The sequence below is a fragment of the Oncorhynchus mykiss genome, chromosome 3 (genome assembly GCF_013265735.2).
Source record: "Oncorhynchus mykiss isolate Arlee chromosome 3, USDA_OmykA_1.1, whole genome shotgun sequence".
NCBI lineage: Eukaryota > Metazoa > Chordata > Actinopteri > Salmoniformes > Salmonidae > Oncorhynchus > Oncorhynchus mykiss.
In genome coordinates this window covers 24,313,507-24,336,283 of record NC_048567.1, presented here as the reverse complement: position 1 = coordinate 24,336,283, position 22,777 = coordinate 24,313,507, and the positions used below count along the sequence as shown (strand labels likewise).

Below are 22,777 nucleotides of genomic sequence, written 5' to 3'. Positions count from 1 at the left end.
GAGCAACATGAAAAGGATATAAATTCTATAATTGGGGCAGATCAGCTGAATTGGTGCATTTGAATATATTATTCCAGTGACCGGTTTCAATCAGACGATTGAAACCGTGTCATTCCCATAATGCATTACGATTTGTATCAGGAAGTTGAAGGGGTCAGCTGACTGGATTGTTATTGAAGAAGTCACTGAACTGGGTGATAATATACATTTCATCATAATTTCGCCTAAATTAATCGAGTTGCTGCAAAGTATTGCTCACTCCAACCATGTTGCGGCCAAAAGCATTGACGCAAGTTCTCAGCCAGGCAAATACAAGCGGAGTACAAAGCACACTGTAAGTATTGAGTGGCAGAGGCACGTGAATATAGCGTTATTTTTTGCTATCTAGCTAAGTTGGCTAATAATTTGTTCTTAAGATGACGTTTAACGACAGCTACCTACATGTAGGTAAGTCTTAGCTAACACTCTCCTTGGCTAACGTATTTACATGTTCTCCCCGCAGATTGTTAAACAATGAAGGGTCTCTTTTGGCTTACTCTGGCTATGGGGACACTGACGCTCGAGTGACCGCTGCCATCGCAAGCAACATCTGGTCGGCCTATGACAAGAATGGGCATCAAGCTTTTAACGAAGATAAACTCAAATTCATTCTGATGGATTGCATGGTTAGAGTTTGAACTATATGGTCTAGTTACTATGCATGAACCAAATGTTTTTTTCCCCCCATAATTCTGCCTTGCTTTGATTATCCATTGAGTATCACAGTCAGAGGCTCCAGAGAAAATCTGTTGTATGCCCTATAACGTTAGTTAAATAGTGGTAGAAAATGATGACCTAGGCTAGTTGGCAGCTTGGGAGGTAGTATAACCATTAGAGGTCGACCGATTATGATTTTTCAACTCCAATACTGATACCGATTTATTGGAGGACCAAAAAAATGCCGATACCGATTAATCAGCCGATTTAAAAAAATATATATAATAATAATAATAATAATTTTTACATTTTTAAAACATTAGTAATAATGAGAATTATAACAATACTGAATGAACACTTATTTTAACTTAATATAATACATCAATAAAATCAATTTAGCCTCAAATAAATAATGAAACATGTTAAAAAAAAAATTAAATAATGCAAAAACAAAGTGTTGGAGAAGAAAGTAAAAGTGCAATATGTGCCATGTAAGAAAGCTAACGTTTATGTTCCTTGCTCAAAACATGAGAACATATGAAAACTGGTGGTTCCTTTTAACATGAGTCTTCAATAGTCCCAGGTAAGAGGTTTTAGGTTGTAGTTATTGTAGGAATTATAGGACTATTTCTCTCTCTACCATTTGTATTTCATTAACCTTTGACTATTGGATGTTCTTATAGGCATTTTAGTTTTGCCAGTGTAACAGTATAGCTTCCGTCCCTCTCCTCGCTCGAACCAGGAACACATCGACAACAGCCACCCTCGAAGCAGCGTTACCCATGCAGAGCAAGGGGAACAACGACTCCAAGTCTCAGAGCGAGTGACGTTTGAAACGCTATTAGCGCGCACCCTGCTAACTAGTTAGCCATTTCACATCGGTTACACCAGCCTAATCTCGGGAGTTGATAGGCTTGAAGTCATAAACAGCGCAATGCTTGAAGCACAACGAAGAGCTGCTGGCAAAATGCACTAAAGTGCTGTTTGAATGAATGCTTACGAGCCTGCTGGTGCCTACCACCGCTCAGTCAGACTGCTCTATCAAATCATAGACTTAATTATAACATAATAACACACAGAAATACGAGCCTTAGGTCATTAATATGGTCGAATCCGGAAACGATCATCTCGAAAACAAGACGTTTATTCTTTCAGTGAAATACGGAACAGTTCCGTATTTTATCTAACGGGTGGCATCCATAAGTCTAAATACTCCTGTTACATTGCACAACCTTCAATGTTATGTCATAATTATGTAAAATTCTGGCAAATTAGGCGGCCCAAACTGTTGCATATACACTGACTCTGCATGCAATGAACGCAAGAGAAGTGACACCATTTCACCTGGTTAATATTGCCTGCTAACCTGGATTTCTTTTAGCTAAATATGCAGGTTTAAAAATATATACTTCTGTGTATTGATTTTAAGAAAGGCATTGATGTTTATGATTAGGTACACATTGGAGCAACGAGAGTACGCACCGCATCAATTATATGCAACGCTGGACACGCTAGATAAACTAGTAATATCATCAACCATGTGTAGTTAACTATTGATTAGGATTGATTGATTGATTGTTTTTTATAAGATAAGTTTAATGCTAGCTAGCAACTTACTTTGGCTTACTGCATTCGCGTAACAGGCAGGCTCCTCGTTTAGTGCAATGTAATCAGGTGGTTAGAGCGTTGAACTAGTTTAACTGTAAGGTTGCAAGATTGAATCCCCGAGCTGACAAGGAAAAAAATCTGTCATTCTGCCCCTGAACGAGGCAGTTAACCCAAAAATACAGATTTCCGATTGTTATGAAAACTTGAAATAGCGCCCTAATTAATCGGCCATTCCGATTAATCGGTTGACCTCTAATCACCATCAAAGGTAAATTGAAATTCAATGTGCATGCATTTTTATCTATTCCCTTCTTGTCTTCTCTTTGCAGGAAGGCAGGGTGGCCATTACACGGGTAGCTAACCTACTGTTGTGCATGTATGCCAAAGAGACTGTGGGCTTTGGAATGCTTAAAGCCAAGGTGAGGAAGAATACTTTGAGTGTGGATGACATTGTTAACATTGGTATTTGAATTGTGTTGTATTTGAAATTACAAAACACTAATGACTTATTCCTGAAGAGAACAAGTATGTACAGTTGAAGTCGGAAGTTTACATACACTTAGGTTGGAGTCATAACTTGTTTTTCAACCACTCCACAAATTTCTTGTTAACAAACTATAGTTTTTGTCAAGTCGGTTAGGACATCTGCTTTGTGCATGACAAGTAATTTTTCCAACAATTGTTTACAGACAGATTATTTAACTTATAATTCACTGTATCACAATTCCAGTGGGTCAGAAGTTTACATACACTAAGTTGACTGTGCCTTTAAACAGCTTGGGAAATTCCAGAAAATTATGTCATGGCTTTAGAAGCTTCTAATAGGCTAATTGACATCATTTGAGTCAATTGGAGGTGTACCTGTGGATGTATTTCAAGGCCTACCTTCAAACTCGGTGCTTCTTTGCTTGGCATCATGGGAAAATCAAAAGAAATCAGCCAAGACCTCAGAAAAAAATTTGTAGACCTCCACAAGTCTGGTTCATCCTTGGGAGCAATTTCCAAATGCCTGAAGGTACCATGTGTACTATTGTTTGTACAGATGAACAAGTATAAACAATATGGGACCACGCAGCCGTCATACCGCTGAGAAAGGAGACGCGTTCTGTGTCCTAGAGATAAATGTACTTTGGTGCAAAAAGTGCAAATCAATCCCAGTACAACAGCAAAGGACCGTGTGAAGATGCTGGAGGAAACAGGTACAAATGTATCCATATCCACAGTATGGGGGAGGCTTGCAAGCCAAAGAACACAATCCCAACCGTGAAGCACGGGAGAGGCAGTATCGTGTTGTGGGGGTGCTTTGCTGCAGGAGAGACTGGTGCACTTCACAAAATTGATGGCATCATGAGGGTGGAAAATTATGTGGATATATTGAAGCGACAACTTCCAAACTAATGTCTTGAGATAAATATTGGTCGCAAATGGGTCTTCCTCTAAGCATACTTCCAAAGTTGTTGCAAAATGGCTTAAGGACAACAAAGTCAAGGTATTGGAGTGGCCATCACAAAGCCCTGAACTCAATCCTATATAAAAATGTGTGGACAGAACTGAGATGGCGTGTGTGTGAGCAAGGAAGCCTAGAAACCTGACTTAGTTACACCAGCTCTGTCAGGAGGAATGGGCCAAAATTCACCCAACTTATTGTGGGAAGGTTGTGGAAGGCTACCCAAAACGTTTGACCCAAGTTAAACAATTTTAAAGGCAATGCTACCAAATACTAATTGAGTGTATGTAAAGTTCTGACCCACTGGGAATGTGATGAAATAAATAATTATCTTTACTATTATTCTGACATTTCACATTCTTAAAATAAAGTGGTGATCCTAACTGACCTAAGGCAGGGAATTTTTACTGGGATTAAATGTCAGGAATTGTGGAGTTTAAAAGTATTTGGCTAAGGTGTATGTAAACTTCGGACTTCAACTGTATGTAATTTAAAAAGCCATGAGCACAGATCATGTCTGCATACCATACTAAGCATATTTCTCCTGTCTGTGTGGTATTTTTAGGCTGAAGCACTGGTGCTTTATCTGGAGGAACCTTTAACCCAAGTTGCTGCATCATAGGGGAAGTCTGGCTGGAGCGTTGTCTTCCATTTTGTCTCCCCTGAACATACATGAACTCTTATTGCTGATGTGAATGCTTTACCTGGTCTTCATGAACCACTGCAGTCTGTGTATCAATGAACTGAGTATTTATCTTCTGATTACTATATTTATACTCAATATGCTCTAACTTAATGCTTGAGTTTTTAGTAATTTGGCCTTTTGTGGCATGCAGTTCAAACGTCAAGCTCATACTTTGTGTAAGGCTGGCTAGGTAAATCTTTGAGATTCAAGAGGACTGCTGAAAATGCTGACACATTAACGTTAAGGCATTCACTGTTTACCCTAGTCAGAATCTTACAGTTGTCTGTTCCTGTCACGCAATAAAATGTATGATATCCCTTTGTAACAGGCTAAGTTTTATTTTTTTCAATTGAAAATTCAATTAAAAAAATTATCTTCAGGGATATGAAATAAATGGTTTTATGTATTTGATTTATACGTTAGATTTTTTGTTCCAGGGGTACCAAGTTGTTTTTTTGCATTACAGGTTTGCTGAACAGACGTAAGATTGCATTACCTTGCCCATTGTTTGACAGTATTGTTATTACTGATATATATATATCTATCTGTTTGACAATTCAGACCTTTATCAACACTGTTTCTAGGTCCCTTTTACTGTTGCTTTGTGTTCCTGGTTCGGGATTAACAGAACCAGGGGTTGGTTAATTCCATAGTTGCATACTGTAGCAAAACATTTAGCAATGGAAACAGTTTTGCAACAATTAGGTTCTATTTGGCAGGTAGGTCCCTCCCTGTTTCGTTTGCTTCCGTTTGGTTCATAGTGAATACACCTCAGAGGAAGCAATGATCTGTCTCTCACCATGAAAAAGGGATAGGGAAACAGTAATTTCCTGAAGACACTCATTTGGTTTGTCCACCAGGTGGCATGTAGCAATTGTTTTAATACAGTTGCTCATGCTGTTGTCCTACCTGTTCAACCTGCCAAAGACTTACACCAAGCCACTCCCCCAACCCCCATCATTCCTCAGCAGAACTACCTGATGACAGAGCGGAGCAAGTTCCTTGTAAACAATCTAAGTTTATATTAAACATAGAGGGGGGCAGGTGACTTGCAAAGTATTTGTGCAGCTCTTTTAAATCTGAAGATTAGGGTGAGTGGCTTCTGGGCCAGTGTCATCTTTCCTTTCTCCCCTCACACTTTGAGAGCTCGACTTGAAGACAAGGCTTCACATTGTGGCACCACTGAAGGGGTACATCATGGGATCAGATGAGGCCTACAACTTTGTCTTTAAGGGTGAGTCATGTTCTTTCACATTTAACAGATTGATGTCTTACATTTACATAATGTAGCAGACACTCTTATTCAGTAGTGAATGCATGCATTGTCAGATTTTTTTGCTTACTGGTCCTCTATGGGAATCAAACTCCTCACACTGGCATTGCAAGATCCATGCTCTACTAACTGAGCCACAATAATGATATAGTGTATATGTCAACAGAGTGACTCTGAAACCTACTTTTTCTGTAGTAGAGCTAGTGCAGTGTTGTTCAGTACAGACAACCGTTGGGTTCTGTCACTTAGTGTGTGTATGCTAAGGCTAGAAGTTAAGTGCCAGCACAGTATCAAAAGCACACAGTAGATTGTTAGTAACACATCTACCACACAGATGGGATGCAGGTCACTCTCACCTGTGTTGAAATTACAGAAAAATTCTAGGACACACCCTGTTTCAGAAGCAAGTTGTCTTGCCTAGTGCATGCACTCAATAAATATTGGCAATTATGTTTACGCCAGTCCTGTTGTGCAGGGCGTCTCAGAGTAGGAGTGCTGATCTAGGATTGGTTTAGCATTTTAGGTCATGATGAATAACCCTGTATGGACAGATCCTAGATCAGCACTCCCTCTGGGACAGTTTGTGGATAAAGGCCCAGGTCTAGGAGTTTTATCCAGTACTTTTAAGAATGCCTCTAACCTTGAGGTTCATTAATAAGCTACTGTTGGTATTTTACAAGTCAGTACAGTGCTACTTCAAGAATGTTGTTATTTCTATGAACTTGAATGCTATTTCTCTGTAACTGAATACATTCTCGACCTCCAACTGTTATTGTGGTGAGTTTCACAAGCTTGTCAATGTCATTCCAGGAAAACACATGTTCCTGAATGTTTGAGCCTATCACTCCATTATGTCTATAGTCACACTAGAGAAACATGTGTACTGTTACACTAAATGACCTACTAAGGCCTATACGCTGCAGGCCTGGTAGAGGAGGTGATGTTGTGCATGATGAGGTGAAGTGATTTGTCGGTAGGGAAACAAGAAAACCCAGTTGGTTGGGCCAGGGGGAAGGTGACGAAGTCAAATTTAGTGTGTTTTCACTGATCCACATGTAAGTTTCTGCCATTCATTCTGGAACGAAGGACTAGGCCTAATTCTACTATAACTTTTTATTTTTGAAACCATCCAGACATCATGAAGTAAAATCTAACTGATTCCCTGCTCTGCTTAGTCATAAATCAATTGAAGTAAACTGAATTATTATTACATGAGGGGGAGTTTTCTGCAATTTACTTAATCCCCTTTTTCCTCAGAATAAAGTCAAACCAGGCCAGTAGAGTGCTTCAAGGCCTCTTGTCCTATTTGCCATGGAAACCAGGGGTATTGTTTGCATAAGAGGTTACTGAGTATGGGAGGGGAAATGGCCACATTTTCATCCCACCTACTAAAAGCAGAACAATGATCTGCCAATGGAGTGAACAATTACCCAAAACAAACCAAAGTAGAACATCATAACCATTCTTTCCTGCTGCTTTACACCTCAGGTTAAATCTAACCTGGGTTCGGAGACCAGAAACTGGATAGTTGCTTTATAATGTAAATCTGGGAACATGAACCTTCTGCACACTGCTCTTTTTCACATTCTTGGTTTCCTGGGTACTTATTTCTTAGATCTTCCTTGCTGGTGCGTCATGGAACTTGGATGTCTATCTTGGTTCAGCTCACATTCTCATGGTTGAGAGTAAAGCAGGAATTGGTGTTTGGCTCAGCTCAGTCGGCTGTGTTGAAATCATGGTGTCATTGTGACGTGGTCATATTTTCCTATATGTTTGTCAAGTAAGCCAAGGCTGGCTTTCTGAGTCAGCTGCTCACACTCTATAAGCAAAGACATGAGTCACTGCAACATACAAGGGGGCTTCATTGCTACTTGTACCTCTTCTGTTTGGACTCAGTAGACTGATTGCTCACAGCAAGATAGATATAGGGAAGTATCAGCGTAAACTGTACCACCAGATTTTTTTTTGTTGTTTCCTCTTTTGAAGGCCTGTTTCATTACAGGAAATTCCCCAAGAGCAATGCAATAAATCCCATCCTCTCTGGTTCTCCTTTGGTTCTCTTAAACAACTGACCACTCATCACTGTATATACTACATACCTCTTATCTCTTAATTAACCTACACAGCGTAATAATAACATATTAGCTCCCATTTGCTGGATTATAATTAACATGAACAAGCATGATAATTAATTTTAAAGACACCTGAGCCATGATTTTGATGCTACTTCTCAGATGGTTTGTTCTACATTCCTCACTTAACATAATTAGCCAATTAACCATTTGCACAGGTGTGGTGCTGTTTCTGTCATAGAACACCATTGTGAAGAGAGTCCCAATGATATCATGGGAACAATGAGCAGCAGACTAAGACTGAGGATTTAGGGTAGGGTTAGTGAAATTGAGTGGGCTGTTTGAGGACACACCTAGGCCTCACCTAAGAGTTACACTATGTGCATAAAGTTCAGGGAGCAGCCTTATTGTAGTTATGAGTTGGTATTAATCAATGGGATGACATGAGTGAGATTATAACAGTAAAGAAAAGATACATTGAAGAATTGTTGTTTTGTGTGTAAAAACCATTACTTACTCTCATTATTGTAATTCCATATGTGTTGTGCCCTGAAATGGCACCTTGAGGTTCTACGCCTGATACTGTTGTGCATCTGCACTATGGCAAAATAAAGTGTTCTATGTGTAGGATGAAACACGCCTAGTCCCCTTTCTAGATGATAGACATACCATTCATTCACATAATGGGGACTCACTGGGGATGTAAAGCACATATTAAAACCTATTTCTGGTGCACTAGAACTCATACCCTCCTCTCTCCCTTCTTTCTTCTCCAGTGGTTCTGATAGGTGAGTCCGGCGTTGGCAAGAGTAACCTGCTCTCCCGCTTCACCAAGAACGAGTTCAACCACGACAGCCGCACCACCATCGGGGTGGAGTTCAGCACACGCACAATTCAACTGAAAAGTCTCATCATCAAGGCTCAAATCTGGGACACGGCTGGGCTGGAGCGGTACAGGGCCATCACCTCCGCGTGAGTACTCTGGGTGAAACTGTGGACCCACGTACACACACACACACACACACACACACACACACACACACACAAACACAAAGGGACAATTCCTCACTATTGTGTGGGCATCTTGGGTGGTATTATAGGCCCAAACACTCCACGTGGAGAGGCACTGGTTTCACATTTTTCCCAGATAGCCTGGAGGAATAAACAGTAGGTTCACTGTTCCAGTCATTTACTACTTGTACATTTTGGTGTAAATATCCATTTGGCTGGACATACTCAAAAAACATCCAGACTCAAACATGTTTCTTCTCTGACTTAAGAAATTCCTGACTTGTTATTTTATAAAGACTCTGGAAGGGTTAATGGCATGGAAACACGTTTCAAAACAATAAAACTGTGTTCATTCAATTTAATGACAAGACAAATCTGAGGATATGGTATACCACTGCAGGATTAGTTCTTCTCTGTCCAGAGTTTAGTAATTACTTTACTGAATAATTCCCTCATGTATATTTGCTTCCCTAGAAATGTCTTTCTGTAATCAAAAACAAGTCTATTAGAATATTATAAATCTTTTGTCAGTTCAATCATGTATCATACTATGGAGGCCTACATGGCATTTCAAGAGAAAAATGGGATATGGATACTCAGAGGCATCACCCATCACATACTGTATCAATATGAATAAAAACATCAGGTTATTGGTAAGGTGTTGACTTTTCTCATCACCTCTTTTGCTTTCATATGTTCTACCTAGTTATTATAGAGGAGCTGTCGGAGCGCTACTGGTCTATGACATCACCAAGCATCTGACCTATGAGAGTGTGGAGCGCTGGCTTAAGGAGCTCTATGATCATGCAGACCCTCACATCGTAGTCATGCTTGTGGGCAACAAAACTGATCTGGGGTCAGAGCGATCAGTGCCCACTGAGGAGGCGAAGGACTTTGCAGGTACAGCTGCCAGGCACAATTAATATATCCTAGGATAAACACAAAGCATTTAACTTCAAAATGTTGTTCCCTTATATAGTGAATTGTGGTTTTGCATTGCTAATATACTAATATTCACAACAGCCAATCGGCCAATCTACTTTATTGGTCAAAACTTATTGGTCCAAGGCTTGAGCAGTGCTTGACTTGGGAGCTGAGTACCGGCACCTCAAATATTCTACTGCTTGAGCTCCTGTTCCTCAAATAGAATATTAGCTCAAAGGTATTGTTGAGCTCCTGTTCCTCAAATAGAATATTAGCTCAAAGGTATTGTTGAGCTCCTGCACCTACTGTAAATATAAACAGTACCGGCACCCAAAATGAGTACCAGAGTCTATTTTAGTCCATGTCAAGCACTGGGCTTGAGTCACTAGTTCACCCCAAATTTGACAAACCTAAATTATGACAAAATACTCTAACACTACCTCTCTTGCTCTTTGCAGAAAAGAACGGCCTATTGTTCTTAGAGACATCAGCCTTGGAGTCCACAAATGTTGAGACAGCATTCCAAAATGTCCTTGGAGGTAATTTACTTTATATATTTACAGTACCAACCCTATTATCAATTTGTTTGTTTTTAGCTCTCTAGCTAACCTTGTTTTTTTGGTGTAATAGTAGCGCAATCAATGCTCAGTAATTCATCCGGAAAACTGAGTGGAAAGTTGGCATTGCAGAACAAAATGGCAGTTGTGTCACTGGCAGTTTGTGGTCAATGTTTTTTGTCACTGTTTGTTGCACCACATTTCATACTGTATCCCTGTGCCTATTCCATCAGAGATCCACAGGAAGGTGAGCAGTAAAGAGGTGACCCGGGGGTCCATTAGTGCCGTGTCTCTGGCCAGCCCTGTCCACAGAGCTGCAGGCGACCCTGAAGAGAAGAAGCCCTGCTGTAGGAACCTCTGATGGGACAAACCACCCAGTGTGGGCATCATTCTGCAAAAGAATGATGCTGAGCAAGACCTCTGATGTGACACAGTTACATGGTGGCAGACAGAATGAGTTTTCCATTCCTAAAGATGTAAGTACATGGCTGGAGTACATGGTACATTTCCCCAAAGAATCCAGAAATCATTTGGATATAAAAAATGTCTCAAACAAAGATTGTGTTAACTTTTAAGATTCAACTTTGTTTGGAAGGATACATTTTTTTTTTTTTTAAAGGTGGTCAACTGATGTACAGAATATTTGTATTTTTAGTGACTGAGGTTGGACAACAGGTGCCAGAGCCATGTTAATAATTTTACACAAAACTTGATTAATTAAACTTGCTGTCACTGTTGTTTGTGCTCTGTTTACTTAATGTACAGTAACATGTAATTGTTTTATGTTATGCTTAAATTGTTCCAAAACGGCTTATTCTTATTGTGAGGTGATTTTACAACAATACAGGAATATTTTTTGCACTCAAGTGCCAGGTGCATTATTGCTTGCCTTTTTACTTATAACTTTTTACATTTGATTTCCTTCACAATAATAGCCAATCCATCATACACACATGCCATTATAATACATCTAAAAATGCATATGCCAATAAGTATAATACACAAACAGCAACTGATTGATGGAATAGCCTACATTTTCCATCTGTGAGGATCACTTTTGAATCTAATGAAGTTATCCCATTAATGATCAGACATTGACCATATTGATCTCATAAGTAGCCCTTGGCTAAACCTATAATAATACATTTAATTTATAGTGCTTTTTTTCAGACCCAAGGTGCAAAAAAAATACAATAAATAGGCTGATAGGCCTACATCCAGATTGACAAAGAAGTATATATTAATTGCACATATTTAGTTGCATAAGCGTAGCCTACAGTTCACGTGCTGCAGTGCTGTGACGTCATTATGATACCGTGCCAATGATCAATTAAACCTGAGGCTCATGGTGCTTTCAAGACAACTGGGAACCGGGAAGAAAAAAACGTGTTCAAATCCTGACGTCAGTGATCTTCAGGTCGAAAGTCGGAGCTGTAAAAAGAGGCCCGAGTTCCCGACCTGGAATTCCGAGTTGGATGACCGTTCAAAAATATTTTTCCCAGTCGGAACTCGTTTTTTCCGAGTTTTGTATTTAGTATGGATCCACATTAGCTGCTGCTGGGGTCCAGCAAAATTAAGATAGTAATACATTTTAAAAACATTACAATACATTCATAACATATTAAGTGTGTTCCGCCTCTACTACCATATATATATATATATATATATATAACACAAAATCCATGTGTACATGTGTGTAGGGTTTGTATGTTATCGTGTGTTTGTATGCATGTGTCTATGTATGTGTTGCTTCACATGCTGTTCCATAAGATGTATTTTTGCTGTTTTTTAAATCTAACTTTACTGCTGGCATGAGTACTTGATGTGGAATAGAGTTCCATGTAGTGATGGCTCTAGGTAGTGCTGTGCGCCTCCCATAGTCTGTTTTGGACTTGGGGACTGTGAAGAGACCTCTGGTGGCATGTCTTGTGGGGTATGCATGGGTGTCCGAGCTGTGTGCAGTAGTTCCCAGTTGTCTTGAACGCACTGAAGTCCGAAGTCGGAGATTACCGAGATCCAAGGTCCCAGGTGTTTTGAACGCGGCATCAGCATACCTGGGAAGGCTTGAGACTGAAGACGTCACCCAAGAAGCGATGAGTAGGATCAGTGGAGGCAAATCATGAATGACAACAATGTAGACCAATCACAGGAAAGTCAGTGACAGGTATCAGTCTTCGATTGGCCAGTCGAAACTGGGCAAAGGGCGGGGCTAGAGACTCGACGTTACGTCGCTCGGAAATGGCACATTACAAGTGGTCGGGAAGAGGAGTCGAAAGTTTGTGAAAGATAGTTTGTTGTCTTTCAAAATTTCACAGTCAAATAGGATACATATAATCGAATAATATATTACAGGTGTTGATATAGTGCGAATGTACCTTTTTGACTCTGTTGTTCGTTCTAAGGAAGCGGTCGGTCGCGAGATAAATGGTCAAGAAGTTTTGTCGAATTGAACAGAAACGACCACGGGAGGGTTTGAACATTTCACATTTCCATAGGTAGAAACGTTGAAGAAATGACGAATAGAGAAGACGAATATGACTATCTTTTCAAAGGTGAGTGTTTTTACGATACTTTACTATGACATTGTCATTTTTTTGAGTGTAGTAATTTCGACCTACAGTTGGTTCAGCGCCACACCGCTTTCAATGTAATACATTTCATTTGTCCCCGCTTCCGCCCTGTCAAAATTATTCGGACTGTACTCAAATATGTAACGAGCGCTGCCAAAATCAGTTCTCAATGACACGAGGAAATGCGTAGCGGTACCAGTTACAGTAACAACTTCACCCAATTGCTGAAACTATTGTTTCCATGCAGTAGAAATATGGCTACAACTGTGTAGTAGGCTAATTGATTGCAACAGCACTAAACACTCAGTTAATAAGCACCAAGTAACTATCCATTAAGTGGCATCTGTTTAGTCATCTTGTGGTGGGCCTATGACGCAATCATCAGGAGAGGAAGTATTGGTCAACAGGAGTCATATAGCCCACTGACAATGGCAGCATGACACCTCAAAATACTACATTTACTCAAACGGATTGCCCTAATGTGACCAGTGTCCACATGGTTTAGCCTTTAAGCACCATTCTGTTTGTAGGGATTCCATTGACCTGGTTTAGTGGTGGGTCACTCTAGGTTTAGAGAAGGCAGTCATCTCCACGATCTGTTCACATATGAATGAAGATGACCTTGGCCTAATTCATCTAACAGATAGCACAGAGTGAAAGCTTATTGGCCCCTACTCAACATAACTTGTTGAACCTTATGTTCTATGTTGTTTAGTCGTACCTTTCCCAGACTTTTCTGTGCGCATGCACTGTAGCCTATTGTTAGGCCTACATATGAGAATGTGTAGGCCTACATTTGTAAGAATACAACAACAGTTGGTATGTTACAATAATAGTGGATACTTACTGCTCACCTGTACTTACTTACACTAACTACTTCCCTCGTGGGTTGTTTTGTCCTGGACCAAGGAAAATAAAGTGCACAGGGTCCTTTGTTCAAATGTAGAACCGCAAACAAGCATGTGTTATCAAACTGGAAAGACCTGCATGAATCAAGTGAGTGTGTGTGTGTTTGTCTGTCCCTATACAGAAGGCCTCTGATCGTAGTGAAGATAGATTCGATTACACAGCTAGAATGCACTGCCCCATAGAGCCTAAAGTGAGGACTGTCAGTAGGCCACATAACCAGTAGGTTCCTCCCCCTCCAGTTTCCTGCTTTTAATTGCTTTCTTTACTGCACCCTCAGTGTTTAGGCATGAGTCAGTCAGGTGAGTGGTTGAATCACTACTCCCGACTAGGCGCTTGTAAGTGTTGCACAGCAAGTTGACCAGCTTTCTTGTTTAAAGGACTCCTACTGAGTGCGCTCTTTACAAATAACATATGCTCTCTTGTTGATTCGACTTCCAGATAAGATAGGCCTTCTTAAAATAACTTCCTTATACTGTATTGGGAAATAGAATTAGGATTTTTAAGGAAGCTAGACTACACTGTTTAGGCCTATGCTATGTAGTGATGGCGTTCAAGAATATAACAATTATTGTAGAATGGTTGTATCTTTAGAACTCTGGAATGCAGCCTACACAATACCTTAGCCTAAATTGGGGATGTTATGTTTCTGGTGACAGGTACACTGAAAGTTGCATAATGCTGCTGTTAGTTCCTCTGCCACCGTATTATCACTGTTACCAGATAGGCTAGTCTAATGGAATTGTAGTTCAGAGTCCTTCTTGCAAATGACAAGGATGTTCTTGGAACTACATAGTCCCAGTTCTCACGTTACTAGCTGATGTGAAGAGTTGCCAATGGATTTCCTGTGGAACAAGTGAACGTTTGTTAGGTTTTCCTAGCTTGAGTCAGTCGGCACAATCGCCAATTGGTAGGCAGGTTTCTAACTGTCTGTTGGCCCACTGTAGCATTTTCATGTTATGAGGTTCCATGCTTAGCTTGTATGATAGCCTACATTCCGTGGGAGTAGGACATTTGTCAATAAGGCCTCATAAACACACAAGCAGTTCCTATTTCCTAATAACAGGGTGGTGAGTTTGAGTTAGGATTTTCCTCCTGACTCACCTGGATTTCAGTCATTGTAAAATTCTCTTTCCCAACACCCCGCCTTGTGTTTGGAAATGAATGGGTGTCAACGGGAACAGGTGCCAAATGTTTAATTGCTCCATAAGGGCAGGGTTCAGTGGTGGTGCTATGTGAATAGGCTGAACTACACAAGGCATCATCTTGGTCAATTAAATCAAACTTCAGTCATTCATGACAATACTTAGCCTAGGTGCTACCTCACAAAGGTCAAAACTTCACGTCATGGGGCTTTGTCTATAGAAATAAAACACAAATATTGTTTATTGAACTACAGTCAAGTATAGTCAGACCCTCTCAGTAGATCGTTAATCACTAACAGAACAGCAGACACATGGTGTGACCCAATCAGGAGCTGTCGTATCTTCTACCACAATTTTTTTTGTCAGGCCTGTCTTACCCCTACTGAGTGTCCCTGTTCCTACATTGTAGAAAACAAGTTGCTTGTAGACCCCTGTACAGTGGGTAGTGTAATGTATTGTTATTCTGGTGGTGTCTGTCTGACTCATCCCTTCGATCCTCTCTCTGTGCTCCAGTGGTGCTGATTGGGGACTCTGGAGTGGGGAAGAGTAACCTGCTGTCCCGCTTCACCCGCAACGAGTTCAACCTGGAGAGCAAGAGCACCATTGGGGTGGAGTTTGCCACGCGCAGCATCCACGTGGAAGGCAAGACTGTCAAGGCCCAGATCTGGGACACGGCAGGACAGGAGCGCTACAGAGCCATCACCTCAGCGTGAGTATTAACACAGCTCACACGCATAGAGATTTGTTTTTGTGTCTGTCAGGCACCTTTTGACATATTTGCAGTGTTTAGATAAGCAGCCCAATTCTGATCTTTATTTAACTAATTGGTCATTTGACCAATACCCTCAGATCCTTTTCACAAATGAGCTCTGAAAGATCTGATGTGTAAAGGGCTGATGGGATTGGTCAAATGACCAATCAATGGAAAAAATATCAGACTTGGGCCTCCTGTGTAAACTCAGCCATTGAGGATATTTGTGCGTACAGAACATTCCAGCCTACTTCTGCTAATTTTCAAATGTTCTCATCTTGTTGACAACTGAGTCCTTTGCTTATGATGTATGCAATAGCATTTCATGTAGGGAACGACAAACTAAATCTACCACTCCATTGACTCAGCCAATGCTCAGCTGTTCTGTTCACCACTGCTCCCAGTAAAACTTATTTCCCTCCTCCTGTCCTCTGTGTAGGTACTACCGTGGGGCAGTGGGGGCTCTGCTGGTGTACGACATCGCCAAGCACCTGACGTATGAAAACGCTGAACGCTGGCTGAAGGAGCTGCAGGACCATGCTGACAGCAACATCGTCATCATGCTGGTGGGCAACAAGAGTGACCTGCGCCACCTCAGGGCTGTGCCCACGGATGAGGCCAAGGCCTTGGCAGGTATCCTCACATCAACTAGTTTTTTTTTATAGCCATCTTGTTAATCTGTTTGTGCTGATTCTTCCAAAGCATTACAAGCCAAGGGGTCAGTACAGGAGAGTTGTTTCTCCCTCAATAATTTTAGCTTTTTCATTCGCAATAGCAGTAGACAAAGCGATACGGCAATCTGAACACAATACCAATGTTTTCATAAATATGGCCATAATCTCTCTTTCAAAATTGGAATAAGGGAACTTTAAACACATTTCAAAAATGTTTGTGGAAAGTGATGCACCCGAGCCTCGCAGTGGACAAGGGAATGCCTTTCACTGTCCACTTTCCCCTTGGGGGCTGCTCTTTGATGTGGAGACAACAGAGCTCCCATCAGGCTGCCTCTGTCAGTGGTTAACAGCCCATGGTACTGAATTCACATCCCCAGCAATAGAAAAAAAGCCAGTCAAGTTGACTCCACTGTGATTTTTAGCTTCTCTCCACACTCCAATGTGACATTTCCAGCTTATCACACTTCTCCCTTGTAGCTCTGCATAATGTTTCAAGTGTTTACTTACGACCTTGAGTCTTATTTCATGCATGGAATACACTTTGACTTGTAAATTGCTCTAGATAAGAGTGCCTGATATATATAAATGAATGAATGGAATTGTTCTAGAAGACGTCATTGTGTAGAGTAAACAAGCATGCCATGTGAAACCACAGGCTCTCGTTCAATTTCTGCTTTCGATTTGTTACTAGGGTTGGCTCATGCAGCACGACTACAAAGGGTCACCGATGACATGCCATTTTTATATTTGCTCTATCAGTTAGTCTACACTGTGGTGGCTGTTGCAAATAGCATCATTGCTGATGTATGATGACTGGGTGGCTGTTTTATGAAGTGCCTACTAGTATGGACAATGAATATGACCTGTGAGTTTTTTTCTGCTTTTTTTCCTCTCTCCACTTTCACAGAGAAGCATGGACTGTCTTTCCTGGAGACCTCGGCGTTAGACTCCTCTAATGTGGAGCTGGCTTTCCAGACTATTCTCACAGGTTAGTGTACATTATGAACTGGGAGGTTTAGCCCTGACTGCAGATTGTATCTGGCCAGTATGCCACGGCTAAGGGCTGTGTCCAGGCACTCTGCATTGTGTCGTGCTTAAGAACAGCCCTTAGCCGTGATATATTGGCCAGATCCCACACCCGCTCGGGCCTTATTGCTTATACCATGCTACGCTGCCTACCATATACACTGGGACTGCTTGTGGTTTTTAACAATGTAATTCGGTAACGATGGAATTGCCCCGACTCCAATTTTTACTTTTAAATGTATGCTAAACAAAAACCATTGATTTTAAAAAGTTTAACAAACCATACAATTCTATGCACAGTAACTACATTTAACAATTTATACAGTAAATTATAAAATAACATTTATTGGAAACTGCAGAATTACAGTTAAATCTGTTTTTATTATTACCAAACTTTGTATCTGTGCAGTCCTTCCTGTAAATATGTTTGTCATATTTTCTGTGGAAATAGTTAAAATTAGTCTATGCATAGTGTTCTATGCATAAAAAAATCTATGGTTTTTGTTTGGTAAACATTTTTGAAGTGAAATTGCCCCAAAGCAACTTGTGTTCACCCTGTAGTGCACACAGAATCATGCCATCTTGTGAAAGAGCTGGCCTACTCTAACTTAAAGAGTTGCTAGTCCAAGTAAAGGTCTCCTCTTCACACATCTTATTAATGGCCATACCAAACGTTTCTTTAGTTTATATATTATATATATGTAAATGATTTGTACTCAGAGCTTTGTAGTCCATTTGTTCAGTGGTGGCTCATCTTCCGCCAATAGATGGCAGCAAATTTCAGGTTATTACGAGGCCCCTACTGTAAGATTACTCTGCAGTAAATTGAACAGTACCTGACATTTTTTAAGGTCAAAAGCATCTGTAATTGGCACACTCAGACAATGACACTTTGTGTGAGCCTCAATCAGATCTGCTGTTTGCCAGGAAATGACTAAAGCATTTTTTTGGGGCCAGGTCGCAATATGTACATTGAAATACAAGTGTGAGCTATCAAATGTTATTAGTTACATGCGCCGAATACAACAGGTGTAGACCTTACAGTGAAATGCTTACTTACAAGCCCCTAACCAACAATGCAGTTAAATAAAAGTAACAAGTAGTTAAAGAGCAGCAGTAAAATAACAATAGCGAGACTATATACAGGGGCTACCGGTACAGAGTTGATGTGTGGGGGCACCGGTTAGTCGAGGTAATATGTAGGTAAAGTTATTAAAGTGACTATGCATAGATAATAATAGAGAGTAGCAGTGGTGTAAAAGAGAGAGAGGGGGGGGGTCAATGCAAATGGTCTGGGTATCCATTTGATTGGATGTTCAGGAGTCTTATGGCTTCGGGATAGAAACTGTTTAGAAGCCTCTTGTACCTAGACTTGGCGATCTGGTACTGCTTGCTGTGCGGTAGCAGAGAGAACAGTCTATGACTAGGGTGGCTGGAGTCTTTGACCATTTTTAGGGACTTCCTCTGACACCACCGGGTATAGAGGTCCTGGGTGGCAGGAAGCTTGGCCCCAGTGATGTACTGGGCTGTACGCACTACCCTCTGTAGTGCCTTACGGTGGGATGCCGAGCAGTTGCCATACCAGGCAGTGATGCAACCAGTGAGGATGCCCTCAATGGTGCAGCTGTATAACATTTTGAGGATCTGAGGACCCATGACAAATCTTCTGTCTCCTGAGGGGAGAATAGGTTTTGTCGGGCCCTCTTCACGACTGTCTTGATGTGCTTGGACCATGTTAGTTTGTTGATGTGGACACCAAGGAATTTGAAGCTCTCAACCTGCTCCACTACAGCCCCATCGATGAGAATGGGGGCGAGCTCGGTCTACTTTTTCCTGTAGTCCACAATCATCTCCTTTGTCTTGATCATGTTGAGGGAGAGGTTGTTGTCCTGGCACCACATGGTCAGGTCTCTGACCTCCCTATAGGCTGTCTTGTCGTTGTTCAGGCCTACCTCTGTTGTCATTGCCAAACTTAATGATGGTGCTGGAGTCGTGCCTGGTCGTGCAGTCATGAGTGAACAGGGCATACAGGAGGGGACTGAGCACACACCCCTGAGGGGCCCCTGTGTTGAGGATCAGCGTGGCGCATGTCTTGTTACCTATCCTTACCACCTGGGGGCTGTCAGGAAGTTCAGGATCCAGTTGCAGAGGGAGGTGTTTCGTCCCAGGGTCCTTTGGTGAGCTTTGAGGGCACTATGGTGTTGAACGCTGAGCTGTAGTCAATGAATAGCATTCTCACATAGGTGTTCCTTTTGTCCAGGTTGGAAAGGGCAGTGTGGAGTGCAATAGAGATTGCATCATCTGTGGAACTGTTAAGGCGGTATGAAAATTTAACTGTGTCTAGGGTTTCTGGGATAATGGTGTTGTGAGTCATGACCAGCCTTTCAAAACACTTCATGGCTACAGACGTGAAGGCTATGGGTTGGTAGTCATTTAGGAAGGTAACCTTAGTCCCTGTGCCCAAGAACACTATGGTGGTCTGCTTAAAACATGTTGGTATTAGACAGGGAGAGGTTGAAAATGTCAGTGAAGACACTTGCGAGTTGTTCAGTGCATGCTCGCAGTACATGTCCTGGTAATCCGTCTGGGCCTGCGACCTTGTGAATGTTGATCTGTTTTAAGATCTTACTCACATTGGCTGCGGAGACCGTGATCACACAGTTGTCCGGAACAGCTGGTGCTCTCATGCATGGTTCAGTGTAATTTGCCTCGACTCGAGTATAGAAGTAGTTTAGCGGTTCTTTCCAGAAGTCTCATCGTTTTACAAAGACACAATTTAGTCCCTCATACCCAGCACAACTCACATTAAGTACCTCTACAAGAACAACTTACTGAGAGGCATTGACGTATTAGCCAAACCTTAGAAAGGCCCTTGTTAATACATGGCCGCTATAAAATTAAAAATGGGGAACGGCCGACTCAAACCCAAGAGTGTCTGAGGAACAAGCATCACTGAGTGAGGCCTTCAAATCAATTGATATAGGGCTGTCAGCATGCTCCCTGCTATGTGTTCTGCTTTCCTCCTCCACATACAATTCCAGCTGCCTGAAGTTTAATATTTAGTAATTCTACTCTTAAACAAATGTGTTATTCATAGAAAGTTCTAATTAGCTCATTTAAGAGGGAACAACAGAGTGCATAGCAGTGCTCAAGCACAGGAATTGAACTAGAGACTCCCTGACCTGGGAAGCATGTTGACTGTAGCTAGTGGTTGAAATACCAGTTCAAGGGTTAGTTGAGGTCGTCTTGTCTGCTCGTTTTCAATCTCTTGCTGATTTACCCGCCAGTCAGTGGCATGTATGAGTCAGTCTGAAGTTAGTTTTGCGTGCCAGACTCGAGTAATCCTAGGGAAGGTGCAGAAGTTCAATCCCCAGGAGCCACGGGGTGCTGCTGGTTTCTATGATAGCTTGTCTCCATTTCATGTTTTTGTTATTTATTTACACAACCCTGGAAAGTAAAATGCTGTTAGGTCCCAATTGCATGACCATCTTGTTCTCAGTTTTGTATCCACTGTAGTCTTTGACGAAACTCTCCCTTTCTCATCATCCAACAACAACTGTTGTGTCCTCACCTGTCTGTCTGTCCGTCTCCTGCAGCCATCTACAACATTGTGTCCCAGAGGCAAATGACGGGCCGCAGCGACGCCGACTTCTCGCCCAACTCCAATGTGGTGCCGATCACAGTGCAGCCCACGCAGAACGCTGCCAAGTCAAGTGCCTGCTGCCAGAACAACTGAGGCCTCACCACCGTCAGGGACAGACGAGTAGACGGAGAGGGAGGACTGGGAGACAAGGAGGAGAAACCTAGAGACAAGGATACAGGCAGACAGAAACAAGTGGAGAGATACACAGGGAGACAGAAGGACAGGGAGACCAAGGGGGCAACCAAGTGTTTCCATAGCCTCTATGCATTGTTTCCTCTGAGAAGTCTGTCCCCATCTAATTCAATAAGCTTTATGGTTATGCCTTGGCTTGATTGGTTTTAAATATGAAAGAGGACATGAATTAATTTACATGAATTGAGAAATTTAGCATGTTTGGATATGGTCCTCCATATCTTTCCACAGTTTGTCTCACTCATTGTGAACTGACCCCCCCCCCCCCCCCCACCATTGTCAGATCAATTTAATAAGCCTGTGAACGCACCCAATTCCCCAGCACAGAGAAGGGGCAATAAGATTCGGCAGTGAAGACCTGATTTCACTGAAATGTAACCCCCACCTCTCCATTGTCAGGCAGCTCCTCCCAAACATATTTCAGTTTGTCCCAATTATATTTATTTCACACTATATTGAGGTCTTGTTTGACCAAAGGGTTTGTGCTAACATGCAACACTGGGTGGGTTTGATCTGAAGCTGCTTACTATATATGACGGGTGTCCTCTTTTTGTTCTTGATTTCACTGGTAATCAAATCCTTTTATGATATAGTTATTAAATGTAACTACTCTTGGCTAATGGGGAACCGAGGAGTTAAGCCATCTTATCCCAAATGTTCCTGGTCGAATGTCAGGCCAATCTAAACTGCACAAAATGGGGGTCCGTGGAGAACTTTTCATGTCCATTTTATCAGTGCTCTTCGACTTCCCTTTTAGTCTTTACACAAAATAAAGTTTGCTCTTCAGATTTTTTTGTGATCAACATTTTCCTCCCTGTTGAAACTCATTACAAAGTACTTTGCACAGCAATATTTCTCACATAGGCCTATTCTTTGTTAGCAAAAAAGACAGTCTAGCTCTTTTGGGTGTTATCCTTTTATCACCGTGAACCATCCTTTTCCGGTTTAACTGAATTGCTGTCGCTTTCTCCGTGACTGTGGAGATATGTGAGGGTGATGAGGGGATATTGGTTGGAGTGGTGGTCATATACCATGGTCTGAGTGGAGCCCTCCCTGCGGCCTGCTGTCCTAGATGGCTGGACAGCTCATGTTGCAAGAGATGGGTAGTAAGGGCACTCAGCCCTGCTGCTTCTCTGATGTACACAAGATGGCTTGTTTTACTGTAAATGAACTCCTCCACTGTATGTAACTGGAACCGTATCATGCCTTCTGGGATATCCCTTAAGAGTTTCCCAGGTCTCTTTGTATGGTTATATTTTCTCTTTTTTCTGGGTGTGTGTAGTTCTGTTGGTAAGAGTAAGCACTAGGGAGGATACTAGCCCTTCTAGATCTGCTAGTTTGGCAAAAGAGGGGAGGTGTGGGGAAAGTTTGAGGGTGCCATTACCACAGCCGAAGGTCAACAGTGTAAACAGTCATTATCCTGCTGAGTTTTTTTTTCCCTTGTGGCATTCCCAGTAGTAAATTGGGATGTAAAGGTTAGGTTTTTAAAATGTTAATTCTCATGTGTACATTTTAGATTGCACATGTATAAATAAATGTAATTTCTTAAGTCTTGCTTCTTATTTGTGCCTACTTTTCAATGAAAAATTACATACTG

The 22,777-nt window shown here is 41.5% G+C and overlaps 3 protein-coding genes across 3 annotated transcripts; all 3 read left to right on the top strand.

Annotated features, from left to right (window-relative positions):
• Nucleotides 1-140: 140 nt before the first annotated feature.
• On the top strand, nucleotides 141-4,758 carry mapip (Mitogen-activated protein-binding protein-interacting protein). Its single transcript, NM_001160633.2, is given in 4 exon segments — nucleotides 141-334; nucleotides 503-665; nucleotides 2,634-2,723; nucleotides 4,317-4,758. Coding segments are annotated over 4 exon segments (378 nt in total). The 5' UTR covers nucleotides 141-266; the 3' UTR covers nucleotides 4,374-4,758.
• Nucleotides 4,759-5,369: 611 nt separating this feature from the next.
• Nucleotides 5,370-15,540, top strand: LOC110514960 (ras-related protein Rab-25). Its single transcript, XM_021594062.2, has 6 exons — nucleotides 5,370-5,670; nucleotides 8,558-8,753; nucleotides 9,499-9,692; nucleotides 10,175-10,255; nucleotides 10,507-10,749; nucleotides 15,408-15,540. Exons 1-5 carry the CDS (start codon nucleotides 5,634-5,636, stop codon nucleotides 10,632-10,634), a joined length of 636 nt encoding a protein of 211 aa, XP_021449737.2. The 5' UTR covers nucleotides 5,370-5,633; the 3' UTR covers nucleotides 10,635-10,749; nucleotides 15,408-15,540.
• On the top strand, nucleotides 12,468-22,729 carry LOC110514944 (ras-related protein Rab-11A). Its single transcript, XM_021594060.2, has 5 exons — nucleotides 12,468-12,825; nucleotides 15,408-15,603; nucleotides 16,085-16,278; nucleotides 17,227-17,307; nucleotides 20,942-22,729. The coding sequence occupies exons 1-5, from the start codon at nucleotides 12,786-12,788 to the stop codon at nucleotides 21,079-21,081; spliced, it is 651 nt and encodes a 216-aa protein (XP_021449735.1). The 5' UTR covers nucleotides 12,468-12,785; the 3' UTR covers nucleotides 21,082-22,729.
• The last annotated feature ends 48 nt before the right edge of the window (nucleotides 22,730-22,777 follow it).